This window comes from Xenopus laevis, chromosome 7S, assembly GCF_017654675.1.
Source record: "Xenopus laevis strain J_2021 chromosome 7S, Xenopus_laevis_v10.1, whole genome shotgun sequence".
Taxonomy (NCBI): Eukaryota; Metazoa; Chordata; class Amphibia; order Anura; family Pipidae; genus Xenopus; species Xenopus laevis.
Genome location: NC_054384.1, coordinates 33,206,254 through 33,219,460, shown reverse-complemented (window position 1 = coordinate 33,219,460; position 13,207 = coordinate 33,206,254). Strand labels below are relative to the sequence as shown.

At 43.9% G+C, this 13,207-nt stretch overlaps 1 protein-coding gene across 1 annotated transcript in view; it reads left to right on the top strand.

Annotated features, from left to right (window-relative positions):
• sec24c.S (SEC24 homolog C, COPII coat complex component S homeolog) overlaps nucleotides 1–13,207 on the top strand; it is a gene marked incomplete at its 5' end in the record, with an annotated part of 46,543 nt that overhangs the window by 17,340 nt on the left and 15,996 nt on the right. Inside the window, 2 exon segments of the mRNA NM_001094363.1 lie at nucleotides 8,770–8,878; nucleotides 9,995–10,122. Of these exon segments, the coding sequence (NP_001087832.1) occupies nucleotides 8,770–8,878; nucleotides 9,995–10,122 (237 nt within the window).

The window sequence follows — 13,207 nt, the reverse complement described above, 5'->3', positions numbered from 1 at the left end:
TAAGTGCAATAACTTTCCTTGCATAAAAGAAAAATAACTGAAAAATTTGTCGTTTAGCTTGTTGTGGGAGTAATTGGTCTATATGACCTAGCAAAAAAAAGTCCAAATAGATTTGCAAATACATAGCTACATTCTCCCAAAAGGTATTAATCACCGTACAGGACCAAAAGACATGCATAAAGGAACCTGGGTCTAGACCATAATTTATAACACAGATTAGCTGGGGTCAATCCCATATTATGCAAACGCACTGGCGTGTAATACAATCTATGTATCATCTCATGCTGTAAAAGCCTATTCCCACTACTAATTACTGTAGGAACAAAGGTTGCTGTTATGTCATCCCAGTCGTCTAATTCCAAAGTAGGAATGTCTTGGGTCCATTTACTATAGCATTTTGCGTATGGGTATACTTTGGACAATCTTTTCTTCTTTTCAGGTGCCTTAAGCAAAGCTTCCAAGGCTGGTGTTTCCATTAAGGGTATACATGGGAAATGGGCATTCGGGGCATGCCGAACCTGAAGGTACCTGTAAAACATGGTACGCGGTAAACAAAATTCCTTGGACAACTCTGTAAAAGACTTAAGTGTCTGGTTTTGGTATAACTGGCCCAAATATTTGATTTTATATGTTGCCCATAGCTGCGGATCCAGTTTTGTTTGCAAATGTGGCAGGGATGGGTTCAACCACCGTGGTATATTGGGCGATACTTCTGGCATGCTAGGATGATTTGAATTTTTACTTATAAATCTTGGTCTTTACTTTTTGGAGGAAACTTACAACTTTTTGCTGTTTTCAAACAAATAAATGTTGGCAATCTTGCAGGATTTGGTTAAAGGGGTTGTTCACGTTCAAACAACTAGTTATCAGATAGATCACCAGAAATAACGACTTTTTCCAATGACTTTCTATTTTCTATGTGTCATGGTTTTTCTAATATTGAAGTGTAAAGTGTCATTTCTTTCCTTCTGAAGCAGCTCGGGGGGGGGGGGGGTCGCCGATCCTGTAAACTGTTCTAAATGGACACATTTAGTTGATACATTTCTTATCTTTGTCCCTGCTGAGCAGAATCTCTGGGTTACATTACAGGCAGCTGTTAGAATTGATACAATTGTTGCTAATACTCCAGAGATGCAGCTGAGAAATGTATCAACTAAATGTTGCAAAATTGTAAAAGTTTAGAGTCTGCACCTGAATTACTGAGCTGCCAGACTCAAACACCAGAGACATGAACATTCAACTTTAAACTTAGATTTTGGAAAAAACGTAAAAAATTAATTATGGAAAGTAATTGGGAAAAAAGTCATTATTTCTAGGGAACAATCTAAAAACAACTAAATTGAAAAAAGTGTTTGGAAGGTGAACAACCCCTTTAAATTGTTGTTGTTTAGCCAAGCCAAACCAAGCCTGGACCCTTATGCCCATGGCACACAGAAAGAAGTATTCTCTGTGCATTTTTGACCAAAATCTAACCTATTCTCAGGTAAGATTTATTCAAATAAACAAAAAACATGATGGACTGCATTGACAAATTTACTGTGCACTCCACAGTTGTGGGCAGTTAGAATAACCTGCCTTCACAAAATCAGAGCTGTACAGTGCTAATGGTAGGTAGCTTTATGATGCATTCTTATTTCAGCATATGACCCTCATGTCATACATGTTTTCTAAATTGTTAGTCTTAGTGACTGTTATTAATTACAGATGTACAACTGATACATATAATTTAAATTTCATTTCCCCAAATTGGATCCACTGCAGCTATTGACCCAGTATTCAGAGGAATCTAAACCCTAAAATGCATTGATGTAAATTTACTCAGGCTTTTTTTTCTCTTTTGCAGTTTTCATTCATTTTATTTTTCACCAAAGCAAACTTGGGTGCTGACTGCTGATTGATTTGAGTTATGTAGGATTCCCAAACCTTTTTGTGGCTTGTGGAACTCAACCATCTGTGGTAAACAAGTCATGGTATTTAGGTTACTTTTAATTATGCTCAGTAATCTCATTTACCACGGGAAACCGTTACATGGCTTTATATGACCTGTATTAAGTGGGTAAGACCTGCCAATGAAATTTACCAACATATGGCTGGTGATCTTAAATTTCTCTGTCGTCTTAGGGGGACACAGGGACCGATGGGGTTAAGCTCCATCCTCCAGGAGGCAGGACACTTGATAATTAATTTAAGGGGCGTGGCCTACTTGGCTTAACCCCGCACACTGTGCTCAACAATCAGTTTTTCAAGTGTCCTGCTACCAGGAGGATGGACTTCCCTAGAGTGGGAGATATTCTACGGTCAGATTCGCTGACACCCGGGGTGAAACCTGGAGCAGGGCTGCCTGCATCCTCAAGGTTAACCCCCATCATGGATAATTTCACCGGGGTCACTTTCTAGCGTAATAGCTATAACGACCACCCAGACAGTGCCTGCGTCCATTGGGTCGACAGAGGGTCTGGCCGCAGTGAAGGTACAGTAGGTGAATGGTTTCTACAATGGCCATTATGCTATTGTTGCTCCGTTTATCACAGGGGCCCCCCCCCCCCCCCCTCCTTCCCATTCCTTATCCGCACCTAGCAGCTGCCCTCCTAACAGCTTCACTTGTCTGCTTCACTAGGGGAGGATATATATATATATATATCTCTCTTTCCTCTAGTCGTTCCTCATAGGCAAGCTAAGCAGCATACCTTACTGGAGGAGTTCCAACAGAGGCTCCGTGTAAGAGGAGAATCATGGCGCATGTTAGGAGGAGGGCTGAGGCTGGCTGGCATCGCGGCGTTTTGGCGCTCAGCGCCATTTTGGATCCGGTCCGCAGTGGAACGCAAATGCGTTCCAGCGGCCATTTTGGTTCCACAAACGCTGCGGAACACGCTACCAGGAGCGCGCTCACACACTCCAGAGTGCTAGCAAGTGCAGGGAAGTGGAAACGGAACCATATTGGCCTGTTGTTATATCTGCTAAAGCACAGATATCTGCTGTTACAGTAGCTGCTACTTGTTTCAGCCCTGCACACTGTCTCACCTCTCAGGTGATTCCATGGCAGAAGGTAGGCCAGTGGGTCTATTTACCAGGGCGGGGGGGAGAGCACCCACCACAGCACAGGTAACCTATTTTACTTGTACAAAATGTCAGACAAAAATTGCGGGGGGTCAGAGTGAACCGCTGTGCAGACCTTGTTCAATGGGACAAGCTAATTCAGCAGCTTCAGGGGACAACCTTGTTCCAACTGGGGCACAAGAAGAGAACACTGAGTCAGGAACTCCCCCACACCAGCCAGGGCCCAGCCGGGTGCAAGATATGGCGGCCCCTCTCTGGGCAGTTCAGCTTTCACAATCCCTAGCATCTCTACAAGGGCTTCCAGCCATTGCAGATAATTTAGGAAAGGCTTTGGCTAAGTTCAGTCAGAAACCAAGCACCAAACGCAAACGCTCTGATGATTCCAAAGGCAATACCCTAGCGGATGCATCACCAGACGAGTCGTCTGTAGATCAGCCTTCTTCCCAGTCAGAAGGCGAAATTCTACCCTCAGATGTGTCCTCAGGGGAGGAAGAGGAGAATCAAGAAGGTGACAGAGATCGTGATTCCCAACATGATGTGGATAAAATCATTAAAGGGGTGATCGAAATTCTCAATATTTCACAAGCACCAAAACAAACTGAAACATCCAGATTATTCAAGAGACAACATAAATCCACAATAGTATTTCCATCACACGAGCAGTTGATGGATATGATACAAGACGAATGGAACAATCCTGAACGAAAGTTTCAAGCTACAAGAAAGTTCTCAAAAACCTATCCCTTTTCCAAAGACCTAGTGGAGAAGTGGACAAATCCACCTGTAGTGGATGCTCCAGTATCCAGACTGTCAAAATCCACCACTCTGCCAGTAACTGACGCGGCTGCTTTTAAAGATCCATCAGACAGACGGCTGGAGGGGTTCTTAAGAGCAATCTACTCGTCCTCGGGTTCAACCCTGAGGCCCAGCTTAGCATCAGCCTGGGTGTCCAGAGCTATTCAAGCATGGGCGGAATCACTGGTCAAGGACATCCAAGAAGGAGTACCCAGAACTGACCTAGTGTCTTCTGCTCAAACTATTGCAGAAGCAGCAGCCTATCTCAGTGACACCACCCTTGACACCTCACAGATCACTGCTAGAACATCAGCCCTGTCCATAGCGGCACGCAGAACATTATGGCTTAAAAACTGGTCAGCTGACCTAAGTTCCAAGAAATCACTAACTTCGTTACCATTCAAGGGCCAACGGTTGTTTGGAGAGGAACTTGAGAAAATAATTTCACAAGCAACAGGAGGGAAAAGCACCTTTCTCCCTCAGGCGAAGAATAGATCCACAGGAACAGCTAGACGTGGAAAATTTTTTCGTGGCCAAAGCGGACGTTACTCACGTAAAAGCAGTCCACCGCAACGTTCACACTTTCGGAGCAAAACCAATGATAAGGGCCGTCCTCCATGGAAGGCCAACAAACCCTTCAACAAACCCACAGGAGACAAGTCTGCCTCAGCATGACGGGGCATTCCTTCCGGAATCGCTAGAACAAATAGGGGGCAAACTACTACGATTCCGGGAGGTGTGGATCCATCACTCTTCAGATGCATGGGTCAACGAAATAGTCACAGAAGGCTATCACCTCGACTTCACAAAATTACCCCCCAGGAAATTCCTTATGTCCAGAGTACCATCTCATCCCAAGAAGGCTCTAGCCTTTCTACAGTGCATTACCAAGCTGGAAAACACTGGGGTAATTATACCAGTGCCACAGCCGGAGAGATTCTTGGGGTTTTACTCCAATCTGTTTATAGTACCGAAGAAGGACGGGTCCTTCAGGCCGGTCTTAGATCTCAAACAGTTGAACAGGTTTATTCGGTCCATTCGTTTCAAGATGGAAACACTTCGTTCAGTGATACGAGGAATGGAGCACGGACAGCTCATGATGTCGTTAGACATCCAGGATGCATACCTCCATGTTCCGATTTGGGCACCTCACCAGAGATATCTCAGATTCGCCTTTGCGAACCAACACTTTCAGTTTGCGGCACTTCCGTTTGGACTGTCCTCAGCGCCCAGGGTGTTCACCAAACTCATGGCGGTATCGGCAGCAACCTTACGCCTACAAGGAATATCGGTGACACCATACCTGGACGACCTTCTTCTGAAAGCCAGATCAGAAGAGAAGGCCAAGGAGGATCTAATCAAGGCAATTCGACTTTTGCAGAGCTTCGGCTGGACCATCAATTGGTCAAAGTCCAATTTACAGCCCAGCTACCAGATGATATTCCTAGGCCTGGAATTCAACACAATGACACAAATTGTATGTCTTCCACTAGAGAAACAATACAAGATCAGAGATCAAGTACAATCACTGATTTCACACCAGAGGCCGACAGTCCACATGGCGATGAAAGTACTGGGACTGATGGTGTCGACCATCGAGGCGGTACCGTTTGCACAGATTCACCTACGAGCCTTGCAAGAGAACATACTCTCAGCTTGGAAAGGAGGTCTCTTGTCTCGAGTAATACGTCTCTCTCAGACAACAAGGGAGAGTCTCCAGTGGTGGTTGATCACGGACAATTTGACCAACGGTCAATCCTGGGCGACTCCAAATTGGGATGTCATCTCCACAGACGCCAGCCTAAAAGGCTGGGGGGCCACATGGAACAACCTATCCGCACAAGGTCAATGGTCTCTCGAGGAATCCAAACTACCCATCAACATCCTAGAGTTGAGGGCCGTAAAGCAAGCGCTACTACATTGGTCTCACCGTCTTCACCAAAGACCAGTTCGCATACAAAGCGACAACGTCACCACAGTGGCGTACATAAATCGTCAGGGAGGAACACGCAGCAAAGCAGCACTGAAGGAAGCACAATTGATTTTGGGATGGGCCGAGACCAACCAAGTCCGATTGTCGGCCATTCACATTCCAGGTGTGTCCAACACAAAAGCAGATTTCCTCAGCCGCAATCAGGTAGAACCGGGCGAGTGGGAACTTCATCCGGAAGCCTTCATGATGCTAGTGGATCTCTGGGGCCAACCGCAAATAGATCTGATGGCCTCCAGAACAAATCGAAAGGTTCACACGTTTTTTGCTCGATCCCGAGACTCACTAGCGGCAGGGGTAGACGCCATGACTCAACCCTGGTCATTCAACCTGGCGTACATCTTCCCTCCGCTTCCAATGCTACCTCGAGTCCTCAAGAAGATCAGACAATCCGATATCACCGTAATCGTGATAGCTCCCTATTGGCCTCGAAGAACATGGTTCTCCGATCTACAAGATCTGTCGATAGACCAACCGATCCGGCTTCAGTGCAGACCAGACCTGCTCAGCCAGGGCCCAGTAACACACCACAATCCCGGGCTGTTCGCTTTGACGGGATGGCTGTTGAGGCATCCATCTGGCGAAGAAAGGGGATAACTGAAGAAGTTATATCAACAATGCTAAGAGCACGGAAACCGACTTCTTCCAAGTCCTATCACAGGGTGTGGTTTTCCTATTTCACTTGGTGTGAAGAACTCGGGTTTACTTTTCTGGAACTCAACATTCCTAGGATACTTTCCTTTCTACAGCGAGGCCTACAACTAGGCCTCAAACTCAGTTCACTGAAAGTACAGATATCGGCATTGTCTATTCTGTTCCAACACCGGCTCGCAACAGATGATACCATACGGACCTTTCTACAGGGAGTGACACATGTAAGTCCTCCATTTCATCCGCCTGTTGCAGGTTGGGATCTCAATCTGGTGCTAGAGGCCTTGCTTGATCCACCGTTTGAACCGATGCATTCAATTTCTGATACCTGGCTCACGTACAAGACTGTGTTTTTAGTGGCAATTTCGTCTACCAGAAGGGTGTCTGAACTGAGTGCTCTATCCTGTGATCCGTCATTTCTGGTATTCCACAAGGACAAGGCAGTTTTACGAACAGTTCCTTCATTTCTACCCAAGGTGGTATCATCCTTCCACATTAATCAGGAAATTATAGTTCCATCATTGTGTCCAGATCCCAAGAATGACAAAGAACGACGTCTCCACAATCTAGACGTTGTCAGGGCACTTCGGTGGTACCTTGAACGGTCAAAGCCCTTTAGGAAATCTCAAACACTATTTGTTCTTCCAGTTGGTCCTCGTAAGGGCCTTCCAGCTTCCAAGACAACCATTGCCAGGTGGATCAAACTAACCATCAGTCAAGCTTACCTGTCTAAAAGAAGGACACCACCACAGGGTGTCAAAGCTCATTCCACAAGAGCAATGGGAGCATCATCGGCATGGCGCAATGCCGCTTCCTTGGATCAGATCTGCAGAGCGGCTACCTGGTCCTCCGCTCATACTTTTACTAAATTTTACAGACTCGACTCAACATCTTCAGCTGAGGCCGCTTTCGGTCGCAAGGTGTTGCAGTCTGTTCTACATTAATTACGTTCATTGGCTCGTCCCACCCTGCTGTTCTGGGACTGCTTTGTTAAGTCCCCATCGGTCCCTGTGTCCCCCTAAGACGACAGAGAAAATTGGATTTTTTGATACTCACCGTTAAATCCATTTCTCTGTAGTCGAAAGGGGGACACAGGGCTTCCCGCCCTCGGACGAGCCGTTGACCAGATGGTCGTGTCCAGGATAGTCCCTGGCTTTCATTCTGTCATAGTTATTAATCGGTTATAATGTTCAGTTACACATATAGTTAAATTTGGAACAAACTGATTGTTGAGCACAGTGTGCGGGGTTAAGCCAAGTAGGCCACGCCCCTTAAATTAATTATCAAGTGTCCTGCCTCCTGGAGGATGGAGCTTAACCCCATCGGTCCCTGTGTCCCCCTTTCGACTACAGAGAAATGGATTTAACGGTGAGTATCAAAAAATCCAATTATTCTTAATCCAGGTATTTTTGCAACACTAAGAATGTATAAAGAGGATGGTTATTACAGTTATGTGTGTTTTTTCAATATACCAACACTTCTACCATGTTTGTAGTCAGCACTGAAGAATGTTCCTTATACACCCTAACTGATGAATTGATTAGACGCCATTTTTAGGTTCTGTTCTATGATGTTTATAGTTCATATTCTTAAGCCTCTTAATCATTCACACTGTAGAGGGAATACAGTGCAGAATCTTACTTATTATATACTTTTTCATATACTTTTCATTCACCATCTTGCCTGCACATTTATTTGGTGGACTAACATGATAAACACAGGTGAAATCTCTAAACGCTGGGCAATATTTTACACAGAATATAGGTTTTAACTAACTTGCAGTTTGGTGTACCGCAATAGGACTTTAACTGGATTACCATTATACAATTCCCTCTTTTTCTACTTTGTTGTGACTGTTTTTTAGCAGAAGTCCTTTATGCAGTAGGATTATCTGTGCATTTGCAGTCTAATTATCTGCCAAGGACCAAACCTGGAGTAGTTTTAATGTCCCTGTTTGCCCTGTTTAACTCAAGAAACAAAAAACAAACAAACAAAAATTTCTGTTTGAAACAATAGGCAAGAAGTATGTTCAGCACAAACCCCGTTCTTTAAACTCTTGGTCACTGAATGCTGAATAAGGGGTACATTGTCCCTTTAAGACATACTTGTCAGTACTATATAGGCTAGTATGTTGGTTTCCATGATTGAATGACAGGTTTGTTTTTTTTCATTAATGTCTGCAGAGTCTCCATTTGACTCATTACAAAAACATAATGTTTTACTTTATAATGATACATTATACGTATTTAACTTTGTTATACAATCTCGTCTTCTAGATCCAGGTCATAGAAGATGACAAAAACAGGGGCTCTGAGCCTTTTATTACTGGGCCAAGAGGTCAAGTTCCACCACTTGTAACTACAAATGTCTTAGTCAAAGATCAAGGTACAGTCATGTGAATAATGATAAAACATTAGTACTTGCCTTTTAGGATTACTGTAGTGAGTCATTTTATTTTCTTCTTTCATGTAAATTCTTGCAAACTCTGCAGAATAGTGTTTAAAATACTGCTTTCACTCTCTGATTTAAATTGTTTTTTGACTGTGTAGCAGCAGAATCTTCTGAGTTTACTATAGCTTACTGTATTTTTGTTTATTTCTGCTTACTTTAATTGATTTTCTTCTTTGTATGAAATTCTCCCTGCCCAAGTAAAAAAAAAAGAAGCAAAAAACGTTTGTTTTGCTTGGACAACGTTTTTATTTTTGTTTTTAAAAAAGGTGTGCGGTTTCCTAAACATTTGTGTTAACTGGCTCCTGTTCAAATTGTAAGATCCACAGAATTGAGTGATGAAATTGATCAGTGATGAAAAAATCAGTAGACATGTCTGTACTGTATTATTAAAGCATTGTAGTAAAAACTTTCCCTATAGATGGAACATATATTTTTTTTTATATTGGAGCTTTTGAAATTCTTAGCCGTAGTGTTGCCGAACATGCAGACATTAAACTTTTAAAGTACGCAGGAAGAAGAACCCGTGTTGCATCTTTTCTCTGTGATCGTTTTCAGTTTGCAATATACAGGCAGCAGACAAAGCATACAATATTCCTATAGAAGTAAAGCTGGCCATAGACGCAAGGATCCTATCATTCGAATCCTTGAACGATCGGACTTCCCCATCTCCCGACCTGCCCCAAACCTGCAGTTTAAATAAAGTAGTAAAAGAACAGATCAGCCGATGTTCTGCCCCTAACGGCAATCGTGCAGAAGTTTATGTCCGACAAAGCTGGTGACAGTCTCCCACTCGAAAACGATCGATCCGCAATACATGCAGAGATATTATCGGCAGCCGACAAATCTTTTAACCTGTCCCATCGACTGAACGACCGATCTCAGTGGGACGAAAAATGTCGGGACTCTTCATGAGGGTTCTTACGATCGGATCTTTGCGTCTATGGCCAGCTTTATTCAGTGAGCCAGAGGGCAGTGAGCTTTGTTACAGAAAAAACGTGTTATGGGGGTTTTTGTACATAAGCTAAAGTACATCTTGTGTTTTGATTGAAGGGAATGCAAGTCCTCGCTATATCAGATGTACTTCCTACAACTTTCCTGCTAGTTCGGACATGGCAAAACAGTCCCAGGTACCTCTGGCTGCCGTTTTTAAACCTCTGGCAACTCTTCCAGGGGATGAGGTAAGTCCAGACCTTTTACCAACCAGTAATTCCCTTTACTTTTTGAGTCATGGTGTATAGTTTTAACTAGTAACTTTGTGAATGTAGCCTTAATTTTCTTTTTCAAAATGGAAAAGCTGTTAAAAGTGGTTTTTTATGGACCTAGGTCTGCACAGTTATGCCATAGACTTTGTATGACATTTTAATATGATCTGGTCCTCAAACATATGATATGAGAAAAAAAATCAACCCATGTAAAAAGCAAAAAATCACTGCCCCAGATGTATCTTTCTCCATCAAATTGCTTGTTTGCTTTTTTTTATTTGTTCCTTGTGCTCTGTTCATATGGCAGAACATTTTTCAATTGTACATGGCACTAGAACATTACATTGATAGATGTTGGGTGCCAAATTGTTGATTGCATTTTTTTTGTCTATCGGGTCACAAGGCATCTGTGTTCTCCTCGAAGAACAGGAAAACCCTTTTCAACATATGTGAAGAAACATACATGCAGTATAGGCAATTAAAACTGCTTTTGTTATTAACCTTTGCTGACCATATTAAAAAAAAAAAAAAACCTCATCATGAAACTTTGAAATAAAGATAAAAAATGAATGAACCTGAAGTTAAAAACAGTTTGCAACGTTCCTTATTTCTATCAATTTACCTCCAGTAATATACCAGACACCTCATGATGCTTTTCTAACAATCTATTTCTCTTGCAGATATCTGTGGGACACAGGGACCATGGGGTTTAGCTTCTACCTTCAGGAGGCAGGACACTAGAACAAAAACTGACTCCGCCCCCTTAAGCTATACCCCCCACTCACCGCAGGGGAGCTCAGTTTTTCTAGTGTCCTCAAGGAGTCAGGATGTTAATCCAGTCAGGATTATTCTGCGGCCAGACTTTGTGTTGGCACCAGGGGTTGTCCTGGAGTTCTCTGCTTAAGGGAATCTCCTTTTAGGCTTCCCCCTTCGTGGGATATCTGCACTGGGGCGACTAAGTCTCTTATGGAGCGAGCCACACAGCACTCAATGGTGTCATGTAACATGAGCCGCAGCTGTCCAGAGCAGAAGGCTGAATGCGGGCATCCTGTGAGATGATGGATGTCCAGGGTCTGTGAGTATTGGCGTTTTTACGCTGGAGCAACTATTTTGGCGAGTAATGGTGGTTTTTGTGCCCCCCTCAACCCCACCCCGGGTCCTATTGTGTCTTCCGACTGCGGCACCAGCGTGTTCTGTTAGGCGCGTGGGGAAGGGCGCACCTGGAGGTTATTTCAGTGAGCCTGCGTTCCACTGCGGAACGCATAGGCGGTTCTCGGTTGGCGATGACGCATCACTTCCGGCAGCGCCATTTTAAGTGCGCAAGTGATTTGAGCAGCGTGTGGCTGCTTGCGGCCAGCCAAAATTCAACGCCTCAGGGAGAAAAGGTTGTCGGCGGCTAGGAACAGCATTCCTAGCGCGCGTGTGCAGGACCTGTCCCAGTGTTTCTAGCCGGTGCTACGTTGACTCAGCAAGACAGTATTTTTTCACGGTCAGACACAGGGGCCAGGGGCTGGGAGAGGGTGCCGAGGGGGGCAGGCACAAGGGTAAAAGCTTCTTCAGAGCTACCTTAGAGTGTTGTGGTTTTTAAAAAAGATTTAAAAAATATATAAAAATTTAAAAAAAAAAAAAAAAAAAAAAAAAAAAATTTTTCCACCATGGCGGATAAAAAGTCTGAAGGACCGTTTGCTAGGACCAGTCATGCTGTTTCTAAAGTTAGATATTTAGCATGCTCCAAGTGCCGCAAACGCCTACCAGCTGGTCATAAAGAGACCTTATGCAGTAACTGCGTTCCGCCTTCTTCGGCTGAGGGGTCACTGAGGGCTCAAGAACTGCAGGAAACTGCTGTGTCAGACAATAGGGAGGATAATTCTCCTCCGCATGTACCGACCGCCACTGCTCAAACTCACATAGTCGCTGAAGTAGCCCCTCCTGCATGGGCAACCCAGTTATCTTCAGGCATTCCTAAATTGGCGGCATGCTTAGATAAACTTCTAGACAGACTAGATCAGGGTACAGTGGAACCTAAGACCCGTGCCCACAAACGTGCAGTTCCTTCAACATCTCTGGAACTCAGTGAGGAAGAATCTATAGCCAATTCTCCTACAGAGGATGATTTTTCACAAAGTGAAGGTGAAATATCAGATGACCAAGAGGATAATGAGGAGCCGACTAGATCCTCAGAATCTATAGACAAGTTAATTTTGTCAGTAATCAAGTGCTTGGATCTCAAGGAATCTGAGCTTTCATCAGATTCTTCTCAGTTAATGTTTAAACGTCAGAAAAAATCGGTACCAATATTTCCTTCTCACCCTCAACTAGACAACATTGTTCAGTCCGAGTGGGAACAACCGGAGAAGAGATTTCAGGCTAATCGTCGTTTTCAAAGACTTTATCCGTTTCCAAAAGAAAATACTGACAAATGGGGTTCTCCTCCATCTATAGATGCTCCGGTTTCTCGGCTGTCTAAGAATACAGCTCTGCCGGTTCCAGACGCATCGTCCTTCAAGGACTCTATGGACAAAAAATTGGAAGGACTGTTGCGTGCCATTTTTTCCTCATCAGGAGAATCCTTAAGGCCCATTTTTGCAACGGCATGGGTAAGCCGAGCTCTTCAGACTTGGATTTCATCCTTGATGGATGATATTGCTTCAGGAAGACCTAGACAAGAACTTCTTGACATTACTTCACAAATTAAGGATGCATCCGATTATATTTGTGAGGCATCTCTTGATGCAGCCCAAGTAGTAGCGCGTACTTCAGCATTATCGGTGGCGGCACGCAGATCCTTATGGTTGAAACTCTGGTCAGCAGATCTATCATCAAAGAAATCTCTTACCACTCTACCATTTAAAGGAAAACTTCTGTTTGGGTCGGATTTGGATAAAATTATTAGTCAAGCCACAGGGGGCAAGAGCACGCTCCTTCCCCAAAATAAACCTCGGTCCACTTTTCGGAAAGGACGATTTTTTCGTTCCCCACGCTACACCAAGACTTCAACTTCCAGGGACTTCCAGTCTCAGTCCTCAGGAAACAAAAACAGATTCCAGAATAAGTTCAAGAG